The sequence below is a fragment of the Protopterus annectens genome, chromosome 3.part0, assembly GCF_019279795.1.
Source record: "Protopterus annectens isolate FY-2018-M chromosome 3.part0, PAN1.0, whole genome shotgun sequence".
Lineage (NCBI taxonomy): Eukaryota > Metazoa > Chordata > Ceratodontiformes > Protopteridae > Protopterus > Protopterus annectens.
In genome coordinates this window covers 177,815,206-177,838,803 of record NC_056731.1, presented here as the reverse complement: position 1 = coordinate 177,838,803, position 23,598 = coordinate 177,815,206, and the positions used below count along the sequence as shown (strand labels likewise).

Genomic DNA, 23,598 nt, shown 5'->3' with positions numbered 1-23,598 from the left:
AATAAAATTCCAAACATTTGCAAAATTATATATATATATATATACATGTATATACAAACAAATACACCATAATAGATTCCCCCAGCTAGCTAAAAGAGGGGAAAGCACCCTAGGAATACCACAGAGGGGTAGGAGGGAGGGTAAACCTGACTGCAGATGCATACCTATCGGACATCTACATTTATGGTAGGTACAAAACTGTACAATGTCCTTCAAGGATGTATCTGTAGTCATCACATATGGGTAGAATACCATAGCCAAACTGGGGGTGGAGGTACTAAGTGAAGGATGGTGTAGTTAAGATACCATGCAGGACAGCCGTGGCAAAACCTGCTCTGGATCTGGAGTATAAAGGCAAATTGTAATGCTTGGCAAATGTATGCACGGAGCTCCATGTAGCAGCTTCTAAAATGTCTTTGGTAGCCACCCCTCTAAGGAAGGCTGTGGTGGTGGCTGTGGCTCTCGTGGAATGAGGTCTAATGTTAGGTGGCACAGTCTTTCCATGAAAGGAGTAACAAAAACAAATGCAATTTCCTATCCATTTCGAAATTGTCTGTTTGGAAATTGCTTTTCCTTGTACCCCATCAGCATATGCTACAAACAACTGGTCAGTCTTTCTGTAACTTTTAGTTCTGTCCAAGTAGTAGCGTAGTTGTCTGTGTATGTCCAGGGTGTGCAGAAGTCTCTCCCTTTATTTTGAGGCTGTGGGAAGAATGTAGGCAAATGAATAGCTTGGTTCAAAGATACCCTGGATACCACCTTTGGCATGAAAGTAGGATTGGTCCTCAAAGAAACTCTATCCTGATGAAAGATAAGGAATGGCTGCACCGCCATTAAAGCTTGTAGCTCAGATACTCTTCTTGCTGAGGTTATGGCCAGAAGGAAGGCAGTTTTCCAAGACAAAATCTGTACATCTGCCGATGCTGCTGGTTCAAAGGGAGGTAGCGTTAGTTTTTCCAACACGAAATTCAGGTCCCAAGTAGGTAGAGGTGGTTTCCTTGGAGGATTAATGTTTTTGATTCCCCTTAGAAACTGTCTTAGTAGAGGGTGAGAGAAGACAGGTGGATTTAGATTGTATTCTGCTGAGATTGCTGAGGCATGTATCTTGATGGAAGAGTAAGACAGGCCACTGTGGGACAATTCTGCCAAATATTCCAGTATGTATGCCATATTCATCACAGTCACATCTAGGCCCTTTGCTGTGTTCCAGGTGTGAAATCTTTTCCATTTTGCTGTATATGCCTTTCTTGTGGAAGGTCGGCGAGCTTCCATAATAATATCCTTCACTCTGTGGGATAGGTTACCCTGAGGAGGAGTCATGGTATTCTCCAGGCAGTTAGCTGCAAGGTTTTCAGGTTGGAGTGTAGAGTTCTGAAATTGTGCTGTGTCAGTAGGAGTGGCCATAGGGGGAGAGGCCATGGTTTCGTCTGTGACAAGCTCTTTAGCAGTGGGTACCAGTGCTGTCTTGGCCAGTTTGGGGCCATCAGGATTACTCTGGGCTGCTCTGTCCTGATCTTCAGTAGGACCTTGGTCATTAGTGGAAGAGGTGGGAAAGCATACACTGTTAGAGCTTTCCAGCTGAAAGAGAGAGCGTCCACCCTCCATGCTTGTGGGTGGTATGTCCTTGAGCAGAATTTCTTCAGTTGATGATTTAGGGGGGAAGCGAACAGATCTATTTCCGGCCTTCCCCATGATTGTGTGATTTGTAAGAAGATGTCTGGGTGTAGCATCCATTCGTGTGCATCCATGGTAGTTCTGCTTAAACTGTCTGCCAGTGTATTGTCTTTCCCTGGCACGAATTGGGACTGTAGCTGTATGTTGAGTTTCAATGCCAGTTCCCATAGGTTCACTGTCAGTTTGCAAAGAGGGTAGGAATTGGTGCCTCCTTGCTTGTTTATGTACCACATAACTGTGGTGTTGTCTGTCCCTATGAGCAGGTGGCCTTGCTGAAGGAAAGGTTTGAAGGCCTCGATTGCGTGTATCACTGCCAGCAATTCCTTTTGGTTTATGTGCATGTGCAGCTCTCTTTGTGTCCATAGCCCTTGTATACATCTGTCCTCCATGTGCGCTCCCCAACCTTGGTCTGAAGCGTCCGTGGTGATGGTTTGGTTGGCTCTTGGCTTGCTGAAGGGCAGCCCGCTGTTCGACCGGCAGGCTTGAGCCCACCACAGGAATTCCTTTTGAAGGCAAGGAATGAGTGGGATCAGAGCTTCTAAGCTGTGACTGTGCTGAGTCCATAAACTTCTTAGGTACCATTGTAATTTCCTCATATCAAAAAAAAAAATAAAGAGGCTTAGAAAACAGGGCTTGAAGATTTGAGACTCTTTTAGCAGTGGTAATGGCCACTATGAAGACAAGAAGAAAAGTTTCCCTTATAAAGGTCTCACAAAGTTTAGAAGAAGCTAAAGAAGAATTATTTACTTCAATGCAAGAATTACAAATGGCAGAAGGTTGCACTTTAATAACTGCAGAACTAGCACCTTCATTAAAACTGTAGCCAAGAACTCAAGAACTTTAGGTATTGGAGCTGAAAAGGAATTAATGTCATTTTGCTACCCCCAAACAACAAATCTTTTCCATTTCCTTCTGTAAAGTTTTCTAGTGGAAGCTTTGTGGGAAGATAAAAGAATGTAGCAGACGGGGAAAAGAGCCTGGGCTGTCTAGCTATCAATGGAAGTGCAGCCTGAAATACCTAGGTGCATCATATCTGTCAAATGAAACAGTAGACATAAAACCGGATACAGAATACATGGCAGGTGAAGCAGATGAGGCCAAAGAAAGGGGAACCAAATCTGACGAGGCCAATATAAGCAATGAGGATGACTGTGCTCTTCAATCAAGATGCTGTCTGAAGGAATGTAGAAATTAGAGGTACTGGGGAAAACAGGAGAGGAGATCCGGGGGGGGGGGGGCAGTCTTGGAGAAAAGCATCTCTCGGTGATTCCCCGGTGGGGGGGGGGGGGGGGGGGATCCGGTCAAAGAATCTGCTGCACTTGCTGAAGGGAGATGCAAAGAGGTCACAGCAAGGCTGGCCCCATCAATGGAATGTCTTTGCTGCTACTTCCATGTTGAGTGACCACTTGTGAGGCATCAGAATGGACAAGCTTAACTTGTCTGCTATCATGCTGATTTCCCCAGCATGTGCATTGCTATCAGAAATCGACTGGATGAGATTGCCCACTGCCACACTCTCAAAGCTTCTCAACACAGGGGATAAGATTTGGTTCCTCCTTGTTTATTTACGTACCAGACCACTGACATACTGTCTGAATCACAATTGTCCAGGAGGGTAGAGCATCTTGGAAGGCCTGCAATGCTAGGATAGCTCAAATTTATAAGACACTGATATGCGTATTGGCCTCTTTGTGGGACCATGTGTCTTAAACTGTCTTTCCTAAAAAATGTCCCCTCACCTAAATTGGGAAGCATCTGTGGTAACTATGGCCTTGGGCTGAGGGAGGAAGAAGGGACAACCTTACATTTCCTGATCGGAGTAAATCCACCAAAGGAAGTAAGTTTTGCATGCCTGAGTTATCTTGATTTAGGTAAAGGTTGGTGAAAAATAGACCACTGACTCACTAGGGTATACTGAAAAATACTTATGTGGTATTTTGCTAACAGAACCAAAACTATTGCCGCACACATTTGCCTAAATTGAGCTGAGAGAGAAGAATTTTGAATGATCTTTTTGACTTGGAATCATATGGTTTGTATATTTGGTGAAGGAAGTGAGGCTGTCATGGATATGTTGTTTTACAAAGCTCTGATAAACTACAGTATTTGAGTTGGTTCTAACTGAGATTTGTTGTGACTGATAGTAATTCCCAGGAGAGAGCATAACTTGAGTACATAATCTTGTGCTTTGATCAGATGATGCCTGGTTGGAGCAGTTATGAGCCAGTCGTCCAAGTAAGGAAAAACCCGGAATCTCTGCAGTCTTCTCAAGTGAGCTGCCACTACTGCCATGCATTTGATAAACACCCTGGGGGATGTGGTGAGACCAAAGGGCAGAGCTCTGAATTGGTAATGAATGGCTCCCAACTGGAAGCATAGGTATCTTCTGGATCATCTGTTCATTTTTACATGATAGCATGCATCTTGAAGATCTACTGACCACATCCAATCATCTTTGTGCAGAAAAGGCAAAATGGACTGAACTGTGACCATCTGGAACTTGGTGTACTGAGCTGACATGTTCAGAAAACAGATCCAAAACTGGCCTTCAGTCCTCTGTTTTCTTGGGCATTAAAAAGAATCCCGAGTAAGTTTCAGACTCTTTCTAGTCAGGAGGGACCACTTGGATGACACTTTTTTCTAGCAGCTTTTTTATTTCTAGTGCTGCTGCTTTCCTCTGACTAGGTGGAACATCGGGAATTCTGTTTACTGTTAAGGGGGAAGGGAAAAGAGCATTATACAACCTCTGCAAATAATCCTCTGCCTAGCCAGGCTCTCTGGTGCAGGGATAAACGACCCACAACTATTTCCAGAAGTGGATAATCAGGCCTCCTTTCAGGAGCAATGGTAAGCTTCGTTAGAGAATGTATCACTAGATCATTGGTTCTGCGAACCTCCTGTGCTGCGTGGGTGGCGTCTTCCATTAGAGTTCCTCCCTCTGCCCCTGGGGGAACTATCGCCACGTGGATCTTAGAAGGGACCCTGGTACTTTATGAACCAAATTTTTTGATCCTCACCGATTCCTAGAAAAGGCCCTTTGAGGAGTCGAAAAACATATCCTGGCAGCAGACAGGTTTTACCTTCCTGTTCACAGCTGGATAATGTGTCTTTAATCTTGGGACCAAATAAAGAACTTTTGTCAATGGGAGCACTGGCAAATGAAGATTTGCAGGGTTCCGCAAAGTCACATAGGAGCATTCAGGCATATCTCCTAATGGAAATGCCTGAACTCACCACCCTTGAGGAGCTGAGGTGTCCAGCTCTGAGGCTCCAAGGAGCAGAGATGGCTCAGACACCTCAGATTCAACTCCAACACCCTCTATCTGGTGCCACTGCTACAGCTCCGAGAGTAATATGGTTCCGACATGCTCGAAGTCAGTCCACTCAGAGAAGGTACCAGCATAAAAGATGCAATAATCTTTGGATCTGCTAAGGGAGGATATGGGATCCTCATATTCAGCTGCTCTGAAGCCAAAGGTCGGATCCAAGAAGCAGACAAAATAGGTGGGGTTGTACTTAAGAAGGTCTCCGGACCTTATGAGATAGAAGCTGGGAAAAACCCCATTTGAATTTGCATCAAGAGGAATTTCCTCATAATTCTGTCCACATCTGCTTTGGTCAGACTTCTGGAGGAATGGGAAGAAGAAGCTAGTGATGAAGCCCTAAAATGATGATGCCTGGGAGGCCTTTCTATAAAGGGAGATGGGAGACGAGAGAACATTGGATCCACGTTTAGAGGAGATCTGATCCGTGGTGATCTATTTGTATGCTTCTTTGGATCTGAGTGGGGCGGATGCAAAGTTTTTGAAATTTTAAGAGGTGGTTCTGAACCCGGAGTCAAGGAACTTGTAGGGTCTGGTGAACGCTTTTTAGCCTCTTTTTTGTAATTTGTTAGGGGTTTGAAACCTGGATGCTATATCAAAAGATTTTGATTGGAGTAATCCTCTCAAAATGAGTTTATTTCTTCTGTCAATAAAGAGCTCTAGGATTAAAGGACTTGCAGATGTCAGACAGACTCCAAGTGGGTCAGGCATAAACAATAAACAAACATACTGTATGCATCAAATAAAGGAATTTTATGGCCACAGGCTGTACATTTTTAAAACTGGAGGGTTTTTCAGCCATATTTCTCCTACATGAAGAAGAAAAGGATTTGTTTTATAGAACAGGAAAGATAAAGGGAAAGTATTAACTCATTCACTCCAATGCAGCTCAGGAAGTTTGCACTGTAACTTCCAATGACCGGAGCCTATGCCTTTTGACAGAATCAAATTATGTTCTCACATTTCAAACAAATGTTCATATTGCTGGAACCATACAGCTTATAAAAGAAGTATAAATGTCAAACTCTTCAGCACACACTATTTTTATAGTGGTAGTATTCTTTAGGTTCTACGTCTTAAACCAAACTTTATAAGTTACAGTAAACACTGTAACTATTACATTTGTAATATTTTGTAAACAACTTAAAATATCTCAGCAACCACTCAAGTTACAAACAACGTCAACAGTATTTTATTCATCTAGCTGTGAGCATTCATATGAGGCTAAGGAGTTCTGTGTTACTTACTTGGTGAGATATTTAGAAAAATGTGAAAATTACATCTATATAAATTAATATCATAAAAAAACAACATCATATCTATTTACCTGTGCTAGACAGAGGTCAAATATTAATGCAGTTGAGTTTGTCATTGTGTAAGCTTTAAGATAAAATCTTTTAAAACCTTGTGCATAGCATGTTTTTTGGAATTATTAATGCAAATATGAACAAGCAATATTTAATGCCTAGACACGTCAGGAGGAGTTAACTGCAGATGTACCTGGAGGTGGTACTCGGATGTAATGAGTTAAAAAGAGTGGTAATACAAGAATATACCTCAAAAGGTATGAGACAGAAAAGAAAAAAAGGAAAGGAAATTACCAACTATAGTACTGTAAAATTACACTAAAAAGTGTACAAAAGGGAAGAGAGGATACATAGAGAATTTTACTAATAAATAGGAAAAAGGATAATTAAAAAATGTCTTTTTCCTCACAAAAAACCTGCTAACGTTAGAGTGCAGTGACCATGTCCGTACGTGAAAGTGGAAAAACAGATGTATGGTATGGAACTACTGCATTGTTGGTAAGTGAGGAGCTTAAGAGTTTCAGTGTTCCAGGAGCTGGAAAAAGCAGATGAGTAGGATACATGGTTCAGATCCGAACCTATTTGTTGATGAATGAATGAAAATGACATCAGAATAAAATAACATCAATAAATTAAGCCAACTTTCCTTGATCATACCAATTATATCCTTGAATTTTGAGTCCTTTATTTTCTTTGCCAATGGCTCTAAATATAAAGCAAATAAAGGAGAAAGAGAGAACACCCTTACCTAGTTCCTCTGTTCAAATGCAACTTATCAGAGAGGGACCCTCCCACTTTAATTCTTGCCTCCGATCCTACATATATCCTCCTAATTAACCTTATTCATGTATCAAGGAATGCAAATGCATCCATTGCCCTACTCAAAATCCAAGCTTTCTATGTTGAATATTTCTCAGCATCAAGACCCACCAACAGTGGTGGGTCTTACATTCATACATTAAATTCTGCTTCCTTTAGATAATCACTGTTCCACTAATGTTGTCTAATGTTTGCCTCCCTTCCACAAAAAGAGACACTAATCCATATCTATCAGTTTTGTCAAATCCTTTGCCAGTTTTTTAGACAGATTAGACATCAACACTTTATAATCATTGTTTAAAATTGAATTGGGTCTATATGAGGCTGGGTCTGATGGGTATTTACCTTCTTTGTGTAACACAGTCACCACAGCCTTCTTCCAAGATGCTGGTAATTCCCTTCCTTTTAAAATATTACTAAATGAAATCCTCCAGATGTTTACCAGCTTCTTCAATCTTAACTTCCACACGAATGCTACCTGCTCCTGGAGACTACCCTGCAGATTAATTATGTATCACTGTTTTACCTCATCTCCTCCAATCTTAACTATTAGTTGTTGAGTCATATCTTCCTCTAAACATGGTATAATTAAGTCTTCCATAAATATTTCCATTTGTGCTCTTTCTTGGTTTCCACATTCCTCTGCTTTATACAAATTTTCATAAATTTTCCAAAATATCTCTACAACATCTCTACGGGATCACTGGTTATCTTTCTTGTCATGGACTCCCTAAGTTTGGTGACAACCCCTTCTACTTTCTGCTGCCTAAGTCACTGTCCTAACAGTTTTTGTTCTCTGGAGTTATCAAAAAATAGTTGCTTAACAGCAATCGTTCTAAATGCATGCATATTATCTAAATACTCCCTTATTTTCTCTTTAGTGCTCTGAGTTGGTCCTCTTCTTGTTTTGTGAAATTTCCTTTATTTGGCAATACTGTAAACTTTTCCAGCCCCTTTAAATATTTCCTACTACTACTACTTAGCCACTTCCCTCTCTTTTATTTTTATTGAATTTTTAAAAATTTTCATTTTATTCACTAGTTATCCCTTCTGAAGAAATTTCTATCCTCCTTAACTCTGAAATAATTTCCACTACCCATTCCTTAAATTATTTTCTTTTTAGCAGGTAGGTGGGAAAGCACCAGCGTCTCATATTTACTTCATTACCCTGCATTGTATCTTGAATTTCTTTGTGCATGATCTGAAATAGTTATTTAATGTGTGTCAATGCTTTCAATTAAATGCACATCTTCCTGTGAAATATAATTTTTATCCAGACTAGCCCAGTTATCGTACCTTAGGAAATACTCTAATTTCAGTCGGAATACGTAGTACCTAAACTTGTGTCTTCCATACAAAATATTCTCATAAATCACTCCGAAATCTGCACTCTTTTATTATATTTTCCCTTCTATGCCCCCCCCAATACATCCTCACTATTGAAAATCATGTTCCAATCTCCACCAATAAGTTCTATTCCCTGATGAAAGTCTATTACTTCTCCAAAAATTTCTTAAGCTACATAATTAGCAGCTTTTGGTGGAATATAAATACATGCTGGCATAATCCTGCTCCCTTGCCTATAGCCCCTTACTACCACAAAACTAACATTGTCTTTTTCCTTGTCTATCACTATTGGAGCCCCTCTATCAGTATTATTACTCCCCTTTTCCTCTGTCCCTGATATTCAACTGAATATTCATCCTGAAATCCATCTGTCCAAGTCACATGTTCATTTCTTTCTAAATGTGTCTTCTGCAGCATTGCTATCTGCACTTTGCATTTTTTAATATAATTCAATACTTTTTTTCCTTTTTTGTCTATACCTGTAAGGTCATTTACATTCCAAGACAATATGGCCAGAGTAACCATTATGATAAAAAAACTATTGTACCTACTTATTAAAACGTGTATTTTCAACTTCTGTCTTACACATACACACTGATGTTTAACAATCTGATCTTTTATACAGTTCTTTCTTCTCATCTCCATCTGAACCCATGTCACATTTATCAAGACATTTTCCTTTAACGAAAACCCTCAAACAAAAAAATAACTAAATTTGAAAAACACTCCCATCCCTTATTAACTTAGAACAAACCATACAGAATGTCCCAAATTGACAGCTGTACCGAGAGGTACAACCTAACCTAAAATTAAGGTTATCCATGCTAATGCACAAGTTGCAGCCTGTGTTCCCATTTACACTGATTGACGTCTGCTCTTTTCTTAGCTCTATTCTTCTTCCAGATGTGATAAACAGCTTGCATACTTTCAGAAAACATTTAAATTGCAGCCCTAAGAAAAAGTGCACTGGCTACCTTTAAAAAAAGCTAAATTCTGTGGGGGACCTATGGGGCTTTCTGTACTACTCTGTCCAAGGAATAACTGATGAGAAGGCTGAAATACTACAGACCAGAGCAGATACTAGAGGAGGCAATGCACGTCATTTTGATGTATAGGCAATCATCCTGAAAGGTGACCCCAAGTCTGCCAGTACTAGAGTCCCTCAAACCGGTACTGCATTTGGCCCTACCAAAGTGGATGGAAACAGTACCAGCAATGAAGACCTGGACAGGCCAGAGACCAAGACAGGAGTTGATGGGTTGAAAGCCAAAGTCTCTGACAGTGATAATGGTGATAATGATGGTGATGAAGACCCAAAGTTGTGCAGTCTGCTTTGAGATCTCATCAATGAAGGTCTAGGTTTGGAGTGAGTGAGATGCTGGCACCAAGTTGGAAATGCCAGTCTGCACCAAGCATATAGGCTTCTGTGTATCCTTTAGCTCCAAAACCACCTGTGCCAAAACAGGGAACGTGGAAGTAGCCTGGATAAAGGACTGTGGGCCAACATGATCCTCCCCAGAAACTGAGGGCAATGGGATAACACTTACCTCAATCTCAGCCTTCAAGAAAGCACTTATTTGAACCCAATGTATGTCAGATGTATTCCTAAAGGACCTAGTAAACTGAATGGAAAAAATACATGGAGGGCAGGAGATCATACAAGTAAAACAGCTCTTTTTCTGATGAGTGCCTGTTAAAGGTTTTCCTTGGTGAATTGTCCTGTACTACGATTTGCTCCAAACAGGTTCACAAGAAAGTATCAGGCTAACTTCCACTGCAGGCCATTTCAATACTCACCAATTTTCCTTTTTGTGCTTGAATTTAATCTATCCCATTTGGTTACAGATTGGCCTTACCCATCACATGGTCAATAGTTGTATATTACCCCTAATGAGATTATCTGGGATCATGCCATAGATAATTTAAGGGGACCCATGGATGGGATAAAGCATTTAGGAGCTGCATCTGTCCATTAGTAGTAAAGGGGGCAGTCCTGGGGTAAATTTTCTGTTTCCCATTCAAAGATACAAGTTGTACTTGAATATGGACAGGTATGAACTTTGTTTTATGTAGATGGGGAGTCTCTTCCAGAGCAGTGGTATCCTCTGCGAGATATACTTGTCCCTCCAAACCATTCTGTTGATGTGGCAGAAGAGGTTTAGATCTCTAAACAATGAATTTCTGATGCCATACGACTTGCTGATGTGTAGTAAATCCATCAGTACTGGGTCAGAGGATGCCTTGCAGTCTTGTAAGATACAGACAGTATAGTGACAAGAATTTTAAATTGATCCATTTAGGACTTTTTGTTTAGGACTTGTATCCTTTTAATAAGGTATCTCTGTGGACATTCCAGTCATTGCATATGTCTAGACAGGTACATGGCCAAAGGGGGCATTATATTTAATGAATGTCCTAATAAGAGCTGAGTAAAGGAGGACACTGACATCTCTAGATCTAGACAAAATTCCTTTGTTTATACGATGTGTAATACAGAAGGATTTTCTTATGGATACAGCATGTTGGGCAAAATTTAGGTCACTTGTCCACGTAAGTTCCCAAATTACAAACAGATATGTTCATCTTAGGCATGTATTGTTAATGTGGAAGTTCCCTGGGATACAGGACTTCCCAAAGGATACAATAATGCATTTTTTGGCATTTAGTTTCAGTCCATGATTTTGGCACCAGTTATTTATTTGGGATAAACCTTCCCACAGGATGGCCAAGTCATTTGGAGATTCAATGACTGCTCCTAGCTTGCAATCATCTGCAAACTTAGCCAGAACCCTTTGGTATAAATTTTTGCCTGAGAAAAGTAGGTGCCAAATAGGAGAAGTCCTGGCACAGGAATGCAGGGGGACCATCACTGGTGACTAGTCTCTTTGTGGTGGTAACTTCCCCATTTTGATTTCCTGCATCCTGTGAGCCAGATGGCAAGAGCAGGTGACACAAATAAGATGGGCCTGGAAGATGAGTCAAATGCATAAAAGTTGGTGCCAGTAGTAGATACATGGCTTCTTGTCTCAGGAGCTTTGGTGCTATTAAAGAGCTTGCATCTTTAGATTTCCTTTTTTTCATTATATTTGTTCTTATCCTTGCATTTCTCTGATGTGTCCCCACTGCCAGATTGGGGTTCAGGTGGTAGGAGACCTTTAAGTATAGGCCTGTTTTTGCACTCAGTGAGGGAGTGAAGCCCAAAGACCTTTCATATTGTGCACGCCTCCAATAAACAAGCCAGCCCTAGGCATACCACACAGTGACTGTGGGTGCCCTGAAGCAGGATTTTGGCAGCTGCACTGGCCATACGTCTTGAAGTCTTTTTCCATGGAAAAGCCTGCAAGGAAACAAATTAGTGAAGGTTCAAAATCAGATATTCCCAACTATGAAATACAACTATTTTTTGTAGTTTATCCAGCAAACAGACAAATATAAAATTTAGAGAACAAATTTTCAGATAAGATTAGAAACACAGACAGGGTCTGAGATTGACTAGAAGACATCAGGCCTCCATGCCTAAAGCCAACAAATGAGCTAAAGTAAACCTAAACTTTTTTTTTTAAACTAGCTATTATGGGGTAGGAAAAAATGGAATACATTCATTTGAGCGTCCACACTTACCTCGAACGCGTGTAACGCTGAATTGAAATGTCGAATTTCACCATGGCGAACAGTCAGAATGTCGTACAAAACACTGAATACGACATTTCTGACCGCTCTACCACCTAAACACGTGCTACCATAGATCAAAAAGGGAGGGATATTTTGCATTTTGCATATACTGCGTTCGGAAAAAGGAGAATTTGCTGCACTGCTTTCGAACATTTCCCGGTTGGCCATCCACCGGCTGGTCAAATGAATGTATACCGGAAAAAATACAAATGATGAAAGATTGAAAAGGGAGGTTTTAAGACCATTAACAAATTAGGGAATGAAAGAACATGCAGAACTTAACTGCAGTCAGGCATAAATCTAGGCAATCAATTTGGCAGCAAACAAGATCTAAGGGCAGAGAGAATAAAAGGGGGATTACAGGAGTTTTCTCTAAAGTAGCTTGAGGCAAGCAGCACTAGCAGAATGGCCAGACCGGATCTCATTTTTCATCAGCTGGATTGGACAAACTGGATGAAAACTAACATTCTTTTCTCAATCTGCATCTATCTGGTCTGTGCATCAGGAAATAAGTACTTATTGCTCCAACATCAAGCTGACTAGTACTTATTTATTTTCATCACTGTTAATTGGGGTAAAACACTGGTCTCACTGGACCATTTTCAGCCTTAGCATGGGAGAATACAACAGAGAGAAAATAAAGCTGACATTTTCAAATGGATGCATGCATATTAATGAATAGTTAAGAATGTTTCATAAGCAAGCTTCAATAAAAAAATCTATTTGCAACACAACTAGTTTAGCATCATCATATGATTTCATTGCTGCTGTCGCTGGAAAATTTCTTTAAAACTCACTAACCACCATAAAAAGATGCATTTTAATGAGTTGGTACATTAAAACAATGTAGTAGTGGAAGTGACTGTACAGGGCAGCCGTGGTGGTGCAGCGGTTAGCGTTGCCACCTCACAGCAAGAGGTTCTCTGGTTCAATCCTCGGCTGGGGTGCCTTCTGTGCGGAGTCTGCATGTCCTCCCTGCGGTCGCGTGGGTTTCCTCCTGGTGCTCTGGTTTCCTCCCAAATCCCAAAGACATGCTGTAGGTGGATTGGACACTCTAAATTGGCCCTAGGTGCGAGTGCGTGCTTGTGTGTACCTCCTGTGGAAGGTTGGGCGCCGGGCTGGCAACTCGACACCATAAAAAACTCCACTGCCAATCATGAGCGGACAGGTGATCTGCTGTGGCGACTCCTAACCAGGAAAAGCCGAAAGAAGAAGAAGAAGAAGTGGAAGTGACTGTACAGAAGAGTTGTTAAAGCTAACGGATTACTGTTCCGAAAGCTTTCTTAAAGGCACTAAAATATCTCACATACTTTGTATAAGTACTGTACCATTCACAGAAATTTCAGACACTGCAAATACTTTCACTCTACCATCTGCAGTATGGCTCTCACTTTCTCAGTTATCATATCATACAAGTTATTGCTAACGTTATTATTTTCAAATACTCATGGTATTTCATTCACAATACTGATGCCCTTTTAGGATATCACTTGTAGGTTCCATCAAGCAATAATTAACCATTTTTTTCTACAAAGTGAACTTCTAGACAGTGTGACACCTAGGCAGTGACAGAGTTAGAGCACACTTCACTCTTACAAATAGGACTGGCATTTTTGCTCAGTTAGTGTGTTACATTTGCAACTATTTGAAATTGTGCTCGTTTAGCCTCCAGCTATAGCAGAACAGCAAGTAAAGCAGGTACAAATGTTAGTGCCACTCTGATGAGTGGAGTCCATGCCCACACTGTTATAGAGGAAAAAAAAATAAAAATGATGTAGCACATTCATACTTATGAGCAACAGCGCCCCCACAAAGAAAAAAAAAACTGTTAACTAGATCTCTTGTAATTCATACAGTGTTTGCATCAAATGATATCCTTTCCCCTGAATCACTGTGAAAAGCTTACAGTACTGGCTTGCCCACATTCAACATGAACAAAGCCACAGCTTGAACTGTAAAAATCAAGATGATACTGCTAAAAGTAAAAGCATTATCTCACTTAAAATAAAGTGTGTGCGCTTGCCGAGCAAGAACCACAGCTATTTACTCTCTTTTAAACACAAGCAGCAGTCCAAACAGTTAAGAAATTATTAATGCTTACCTAACCATTCCATTGTTCATTGATGACACCATTTTGGAGAATGCCTGCTCCAACGGTTTCTCAGAGCCCTTTTGGTTAACCTAAACAGAATAAGTTTATCAACAAAAATGTACTACAGTATACACATAAATCATAGTTAGTTTCAAATGCTGGTAATTAAAACTACATACCAAGTTTAGCACCACTTGTTTTCCATAGCTTATAATCTGGGAATCGAAATGCCTCTGGAAGCCATCCATCTGAAATAGATATCAGAATCAGTTGTACATCTGAAACCTGGACAAATTCAATATACAAATTCACTACATAGTATTTGCTGTTGCAATAGACAAAAATGATGATAAAAGAAAATCCCCAAATGCATAAGTAAGTATGGTAAGGATATACAGCAACAGAATGTACATAATATGTCTGCAACTTCTAATACTAAGACAGCACATAAGGCTATTACTAACATGTCAGAAGTTTGCATAATACAGAATTGACAGTGTCAACAGAGCCAACAGTTCATGTAGTTCATTCACTTCCCTGCCTTGTTCCCCTGTTAAATCATAACAAAAAGATCTGAGTGTTTTAGTACACACACATCACTCTTAGTAAATTACTTGCCTGTGTTACTCCACTTTACTTTAAACCATCATTCCTTAGCTTTAACAACTCTTCTGTGCAGTCACTTCCACTACTATATTGTTTTAATGTACCAACTCATTAAAATGCACCTTTTTATGGTGGCTAGTGAGTTTTAATCTGGTAAAGTGATTTGTCTCACACTAAGCAAGTGAAAATTGAAATACTTAAATCTGTGCCTGACATAGCATAACAGCAGCTTGTAGCCTTAACCCCCAGTTTAAATATTTGTGTTATGAGGTCATTTATCAAGAGCTTGTTTCACAAAGTACAACTCTGTCAAACATAATGCAGTGGAACAATATTTGCCAAAAATACTAAAAACAGAAAATCAATCACTTTATATGTGAACTGAGCCCCCCCCCCCCCCCACACACACACACACATCTTTAATGCATGGGGAAGACTTCATCATGTACACACATTCCACTCCAACTTTATTATAACTTATGGGGTCAGTGTTTCTTACACAGAAATGCAAATCTCTTGATGTGGCAAATTCAGGGAACTTCAATTTGGTGACAATATTACAGCTAACATTACTTGGAGGAAAAACATTTACTCAAACATTTAATTACTGCTGTACTGTTACTAGGCAGTCAGTCAGTTGTATTATCAGGTACTGATGCCATCCAGCCAGCGGCATTAATCATTAAGCTGTACAGAGTAATGCCCACTCTGCAAGCATCTGTATCCAACAACTTGTTCTGCCATTACATAGAACAACATTCCTCTTTCATCTGCTGCAAGAAGTCAGCATCCCAAGACTCTCCCCATTCTCACTGCAGAGCAATTTATTACCTGGGCTTAGCGATCTGTTGGAGGCATAATATATGTAACTCATCTGAAGGGTTTCCAGTCAGGATAAGAGAGAAAGTGACCTTCTGGGTGGGAAGCAGAGAAAATGGGCATCTTCTAAGTTCCATTCTTCAATACCCAACAGCTACATCAACAACCTCAAGACAACTGTCCTTGTTGCTTATTTTTGTAGATTTTTTTTTGCAAACAGGAGCACAGCATATAATATACCCAGTGCTGGCTAACAACTGTAGAAAGCTGACGATAGTCTCAGAGTGGTTTTAGTGAGCGGACAGGTTCATGAATTTCAGGTTTGCAATTTTCAGACTCATTCTCAGATTTTTTTTTCCAGATTTTTTTTTACAGCAAATCTGAACCCATCTAATATCCAGTATCCAGTTCTAGTACTAATATTAAAGCATTTAAACAAATTGAACATAGCCGTGTACGAGTTCAATTATTAAACAAAAAAGTGAGCTTCTTCAGAACCGACTTTGTTTACTCCCAATGACACTACTAAAACTCTGAAGCAAATTTCTAATGTACAACTAAGGTTCATCTCATGCTCATTTATGGTCATATGGGCTCTGGGTAGTGAGCAAAAAGAATGAGATTATACAGATACAAATGAATGAAATAAAGTTCTTTTGCAGGGTGGTTGGGCTCATGCATTTTGACAGACTGAGAAGTCTGGCAATCGAGGAAGATTCTAGAGTACATCCACTATTCCCTCATGTTGAAACCGGTTAGAGAAGTGGTCTTGGCACCCTGTGAGGACACTCCCTAGATATATCCCAAGGGAGGGGTGCAACTAGCAGGACCCACTGGGAAGAAAATTGAGGCTGGAATCGGAACATACAAGATGGACTACATATATTAGATTGTCTGGGAACACCTGCGGATTCCACAAGATGAGCTGGACAGTGTTGTCTGGGATAAGTAAGTCTGGTCATCTCTACTCATCTGGTTACCCCCAGCTCTCAAAAGACTAAGCAGTTTAGAAAATGGATGGCTATAGATTTTACTAAAGAATTTTGGACTGAGTGTGGAGTTATGTTCAACAAACATGACTTGAGAAAGACAAATGCCAAATGACACAGCTTTTAAAGGACTTTGTCTAAAATATACTTTTTCCCCACACAAAGTTTATTTTCCTCTTTATAAATTATCTCTGCACTGCTATACATAATAAAAGCATCACTCTGGTGTTTCTCCTCTTCTGTTACATTTCTTTGCTTTTTCAAGCATCCCCAATGCATAACATGTTGGGTTTGGATAACTTCCTTGATACACTGTTTAGGAATTTTGTCTCCCTAGCTCTTATATTATCTATAATGTTTTAATGTTTTTGACTCTGAGAAAGCCACATAGCAAAATGTTTGCAGCCCTTCAGTCGTTCACAGTCACTAAAGTTATAAGCTTAAGCAGTTTCTGGGGATCAAGTTCTTTTATTGAGTAATGTAATTTACAGCTGTCTTCTCTCCTTCCCTCTGATGCAATGAACCTAATGAATTCAAAACCTTATTACTGTGTGGTGGAACTTAAATACTCATGGAAAAATAAATCTGCCTCCATGACATTGAGGAATAGAGGCATGACTGTCACACAGATGACCAGAGTTTAACTAGTGGCTTGGGCACTGCAACAGTTGGGTTGGGGTGAGCAAGACTTTTTTTTTTTTTTGGTGGTGCATTTACCCAGGAATGTGGGAATATGCACACTCCTGAGGTAATGCAGGTATCTATGTCACCACCAAGGGGGTGGGATTAGAGACTCAGAAGCAAAATCCCCACATGGCTGTATAGTTTATGGCTGTATCACAGAATGCTGTCAACCAGGTGGGGATGTGCTCTGGTGGCCCACACCCTTAAGGAGAATAAATGGGTATTGGGGCTCTCACTCCAGTGAGAATGAACAAGTGGCTATGACAAACTGAGTACTGGCAGGCACAGGAGTAAAATAAAGCATACAGAAAAAAAATGATGGAAACAGAGACTGAGTAAGAAGTCTCTGAAACAATTTCCAAAACAATCTAATGTAAGTGCTATTTTGCAGCTGAGGAACAAATTGAACAGTGACAATGAAAAATCTCAGCCAAAAAAGCAAAATCACATCACTATATCTGCCCCATTCAGGTAATTTGTGGTTAAAAGCACAATAACAATGCAATAACAACTACTTAAAAGTGCCACAGAAGCATTAGTTTAGCACAGGTAGGCTATGTGGCAGAGAGAGATGGAGCCCTGCCTGTGACCCACACAGACAGAATTTCAATTAGCTGCCCCATCACTGGAGGGGGCAGGCAGGGAGGTGGAGAAGTGAAAAGGCATGAACCACTCAACTTTACTAAGGGCAGGGAGGGATGTGCATACACTGAAAGGCACATCAGGTGATATGACCTCCCTTGCTGGAGACCTGTGAGACCAGCACTCATGCTGTGGGGGTGGGGGGCGTGTGTGTGACAAGGCTGTACAAAGGCAAAACCCCAAGCAGAAGTGAGAGAACACCCTTCTTGGACAGCCCATTGCAAGTCTAGTCCAGGCTGCTTGTATCTGCAAGGAGTTGGAGAAAATAGAAAAACATTCAAACCACCACTTATAACTGCCTGGATGATGACCCCTCTTGGTTACCTCTCATCTACTGACAAAAAAACAAATGGGTTGACTGATCAACAAAGGATCTTATGGATACTAAGCAATGGTGGCAAAAAAAAAAAAAAAATTAGAAAAATAAAAGTACATTAAAAAAATTAGGAGAAGATTAAAAATATAAACATACAGTGGATATAAAAAGTGTACACACCCCTGTTAAAATGCCAGGTTTTTGTGATGTAAAAAAATAAGACCGCAATAAATAATTTCAAAAATTTTCCCACCTTTAATGTCACCTATAATCTGTACAATTCAATTGAAAATCAAACAAATCTGTTGGGGGAAAAAAATAAAAAACATACGATAAGCTGGTTGCATAAGTGTGCACACCCTTAAACTAACACTTTGTTGTGTGTGCACACCGTTAAACTAATGCTTTGTTGAAGCGCCTTTTGATTTAATTACAACATTCAGTCTTCTTGGGGAGGAGTCTATCAGCAGGGCACATCTTGACTTGGCAATATTTGTCCACTCTTCCTTGCAAAAGTGCTCCAAGTCTATCAAATTACAAGGGCATCTCTTGTACACAGCCCTCTTCAGGTCACCCCACAGATTTTCTATTGGATTTAGGTCTGGGCTGTGGCTGGGCCATTCAAAAACTTTAATTTTCTTCTGGTGAAGTCATTCGTTTGTTGATTTGGATGTATGCTTGGGGTCAGTGCCGTGCTGAAAGATGAAATTCCTCTTCAGCTTTCTAGCAGATGCCTGAAGGTTTTGGGCCACAAGTGACTGGTATTTGGAACTGCTCATAATTCTCTCCACCTTGACTAAAGCCCCAGTTCCAGCTGAAGAAAAGCAACCCCAAAGCATGATGCTGCCACCACCATGCTTCACTGTGGGGATGGTGTTCTTTTGGTGATGCGAAGTGCTGTTTTTGCGCCAAACGTACCTTTTGGAATTGTGGCCAAAAAGTTCAACCCTAGTTTCATTAAACCATAGCACATTTTCCCACATGCTTTTGGGAGACTATGTATTGTTTTGCAAATTTTAGCTGGGCCTGGATGTTTTTCTGTGTATGAAAAGGCTTCCCCAGACATATGGAGACTATGGGAGCTTGTTGTTACATGTAGTACACAACCAGTGCTTGCCAGAAATTCCTGCAGCTCCTTCAGTGTTGCTGTAGGTCTCTTGGCAGACTCCCTGACCTGTTTTTGTCTCGTCTTTTCATTAATTTTGGAAGGGTATCCAGTTCTTTGCAAAGTCACTGTTGTCCCATATATTCTCCATTTTTTGGTGACAGTCTTCACTGTGTTCCATGGTATATCCAATGCTGTGGAAATTTTTTGTACCCTTCTCCTGACTGATACCTTTCAACAATGAGATCCTTTTGATGCTTTATAAGCTCTCTGTGAACCATGGCTTTGGCTACAGCAGGCAACTGAGTAAATGTCATGAAAATCCTACTAGGACAGCTAAACTTTATTTGGGGTTAATCAGAGTCTCTTTAATTGACGGCAGATGTGTACCCAAGAAGACTGAATGCTGCAATTAAATCAAAAGATGCTTCAACAAAGTATTTGTTTAAGGGTGTGCGCGCACACAACAAAGTATTAGTTTGTGTGTGTGCACACTTCTGCAACCAGCGTATTTGTGCATATTTTATTTTTTATATTTTTTTTCTCTAACAGATTTATTTTTTCATTGAATTGTACAGGTTATAGGTCACATTAAAGGTGGGAAAAGTTTTGAAATGATTTATTGTGGTCTCATTTTTTTATATCACATGATAAGTCCTTGTGCAGAATTTTTGTAGTTGGCAATTCAGTGGGGAGGCAAAAAGATCTATGTCTGGGCATCCCCATTTTTGCATTACCATGCTGAAGATTTGTGGATTCAATTTCCATTTGTGAGGGTCCACGATATTTCTGCTTAGATCGTCTGCCAGAGTATTTTTCTTTCCTGGCAGGAATTGTGCTTTCAGATGAACTTGATACGTTAGAGCTGTGTTCCACAAGGTCATGGCTTGCCTGCATAGGGGATAAGAATGAGTGCCCCCTTGCTTGTTTATGTACCACATTACTGTGGTGTTGTCTGTCTTTAATAATAATTGTCCTGGATGCAGAAGGTCCTTGAAAGCTGTTAGGGCATTTTGAACATCCAACATCTCTTTTTGATTGATGTGAAGATGCATCTGGTCTGTGGTCCACTTGCCCTGAATGCATTTTCCTGCCATGTGTGCTCCCCAGGAGTAATCCGAAGCATCTGTTGTTAGAGTTTGCCTGGCTGTGGGTAGGGTAAAAGGCTGACCCTTGTTTAGGTGACATGCCTGTGCCCACCATCGAAACTCCTGTTGTAGGCAGGGAATCATTGGTATTACTGCTTCCAAACTGTGAGAGTGTTGAGTCCAAACACTTTTTAGGTACCACTGTAATTTCCTCATATGCAGTCTGGCATATGGTATTAGTAGTATGCAGGATGCCATGAATCCCAGGGCCTGCAGAATTTTTCTTGCAGGGAGATGGGACTTTTTTGCCAATAAATGAAAATATTGAGTTAGTTGAATTTGTTTGTCTGGCGTGAGATAAGCCATCTGGGCCGTTGTATTTAAGCTGGCACCCAGGAATATAATCTGTTGTGAGGGCACTAGTTTTGACTTCTTTTCATTTACTGTGTACCCTAGAGAAATTAGCAACTTTTTTACAAATGCCAAATGCTGTAGAAGAATGTCCTTTGTCTCTGCTTGAATGAGGCAGTCATCCAGGTATGGATATATTTGAATTCCTTTTTGTCTGCAAAATGCAATTACTGGTGCCAGGCATTTTGTAAAGACCCTGGGCGCAGTAGATAAGCCAAAGGGCAGTGCAGAGAATTGGTAGTGCATTGTACCAGCTTTGAATCTGAGGTATCTTCTGCAATTTTGTCTGATAGGGACATGCAGGTATGCCTCTTTGAGGTCCAGGGTAACAAGCCAAGCCTTCTTACCAGCATAGGTAGAAGCAGCTGTAATGTCAACATTTTGAATTTCGGAATATCCAGGTAAGTATTTAGAATTGAAAGGTCTAGTATGGGCCTCCAGGCCTTGTCCTTTCTGGGGACCAGGAAGAGTCTTGAGTAAAATCCTTGTCCTTGCTCCTGTTGTGGTACTTTTTGAATAGCTCTCATCTCCATGAGGGCTGAAATTTGTTTTTGGGCCTCTGCCCATTGATTTTGTGGCAGGTCTGGCATTCCTTTTAGTCTTGGTAAAGTATGAAAGTGGAACCTGTAACCTTGAGACGCAATATTCAGAACCCATTTTGGGTGATTGTTTGCCAGTTTTGAGAAAAAAGTGCTAGTTTTCCCCCTAAGGGGGCTGACAAAAGGGAAGTGCTTGGCGTATGAAGGGGGAAGTTATTGGGAATGCTTCCTGTAAAGTTGAGACTTGTCCTCACTGTCATTGTCTGTTAGAGCCTTAAGGTTGAGATCTGCCTCTTGAGCGTCTGTATCTGCCTCTCTGTGGCCCGTCTGACACTGGAAAGGACCAATTCTTTGTTGGCCGATTTCTGCTAAATCGAGGTGGCTGTACCTGTAAGAAATCCTTTCCTGTTTGCACAGATTTAGCTTTATCCTCCATTTTCTTTAACACCTCTTCTGCCTTAACACCAAACAAGGTATCGTGCTGTAAAGGAGCATCCAATAATTTTGCCTTAACATAATCAGGTAAACTCTGTTCTTTTAAAGTACAGTTTTGTACCTACCATAAATGTAGATGTTTGAGTGTTCACCCTGCTGCAGTCATCACACTTGGGTGATCCTGTCGTCAGGCGGTCCCGTAGTCGGCCGGAATTCCAAAGTCTTGGTCCGGCGTCAGTTGCTGTCACCTCTTCCCTGACGTCAGTGCGCCAGGGGTATATATAGTGCAACCGACGCCATTTTCTTCAGTTTTTCTTGCCCCAAATGTCAGGTGCCCCCAAAAAAGGTGGCCAGAAATTAGTACCAAATGGAGTAACCTCTGCACAAACACAAAATCCCTTCAGCTATAAGCAAATTCATCAGTAAGGTATTGAAGAGATTTAGTCAGTAGATCAGAGGGGATGGAGGGATGGACTGCAGCAGGGTGAACGCTCGAACATCTACATTTATGGTAGGTACAAAACTGTACTATGTTCATCGTGCTACCCTGCTGCAGTCATCACACTTGGGTTGAATCCCAAAGCTAAGGTAGGGGGGAGGTATCATAGAGGGTTAGTGGAGGCTATAAGGCCCTGCAGAACTGCAGTGGCGAAGCCTGCCCTGGTCTTAGAGTAAAGAGGTAAGTGATAGTGTTTGGTGAAGGTGTGTACTGAACTCCAAGTTGCAGCTTCTAAAATCTCCTTGGTTGGAACGCCCCTGAGAAAGGCTGTAGAGGTAGCTGTTGCCCTGGCAGAGTGGGACCTAATGGTAGCAGGAACTGGTTTCCCATGATGGGTATAGCAGAAACGTATGCAATGACCTATCCATTTAGAAATGGTTTGCTTTGATATAGCCTTCCCTTGAGAAGCTGTGGTATAGGATACAAAGAGCTGGTCAGATTTTCTGAAAGCCTTAGTTTTGTCCAAGTAGTAACGAAGTTGCCTTTGAATGTCCAGGGAATGCAGGAGTCTCTCACCTTTGTTCTGTGGATCTGGGAAGAAGGTGGGTAAATGAATGGTTTGATTTAAAGACACACTGGAAACCACCTTAGGCATAAAGGAAGGATTAGTTCGTAGAGAAACTCTGTCTTGATGAAAAATGAGGAAAGGTTCCACAGCCATTAGTGTCTGTAGCTCTGAGACTCTTCTAGCTGAAGTTATTGCTAGTAGCAGGGCAGTCTTCCATGATAGGAACTGAAGATCTGCAGAGAAAGCTGTTTCAAAGGGTGGTAGCGTTAGTTTTTCCAGAACAAAATTGAGGTCCCATGTTGGTGTAGGAGCACTCCTGGGTGGTCTAATGTTTTTTGCCCCCCGAGGAACTGCTTTAGAAGAGGATGTAAAAATAAAGGTGGATCCGTGTTGTAGTGAGCTGAAATAGCTGAAGCATGGATTTTAATGGAGGAAAAAGAAAGTCCTTTGTGCAACATCTCAGCTAAATACTGTAGAATGTGAGGCATGTGAGGCTGAATTGTGTCTTGGCCTTTAGCTTGGTTCCAGGCACAAAACCTTTTCCATTTGCCCACATAAGCCTTCCTGGTGCTTGGCCTCCTGGCTTCCAGAATGACATCCAGAACTGCTTTGTGAAAGAGGAGCTGGTTGGATGTTTAGTTGATTTGCCATGCAGCCAGATTTAAAGTTTTGAGCTGGCTGTGAAGAATCTGATTGTTTTGTTGCGTGAGCAAATGGGGGATT

At 40.9% G+C, this 23,598-nt stretch overlaps 1 protein-coding gene across 1 annotated transcript in view; it reads right to left on the bottom strand.

Annotated features, from left to right (window-relative positions):
* The window catches only part of SACM1L (SAC1 like phosphatidylinositide phosphatase), a 1,643,742-nt gene that overhangs the window by 718,589 nt on the left and 901,555 nt on the right, over positions 1–23,598 (bottom strand). The window contains exons 10-11 of the mRNA XM_044065524.1: positions 14,414–14,482; positions 14,244–14,323 (exon numbers count right to left, since the gene is read on the bottom strand). Coding sequence (XP_043921459.1) covers positions 14,244–14,323; positions 14,414–14,482 — 149 coding nt within the window. The remainder of the gene's footprint in view (positions 1–14,243; positions 14,324–14,413; positions 14,483–23,598) is intronic.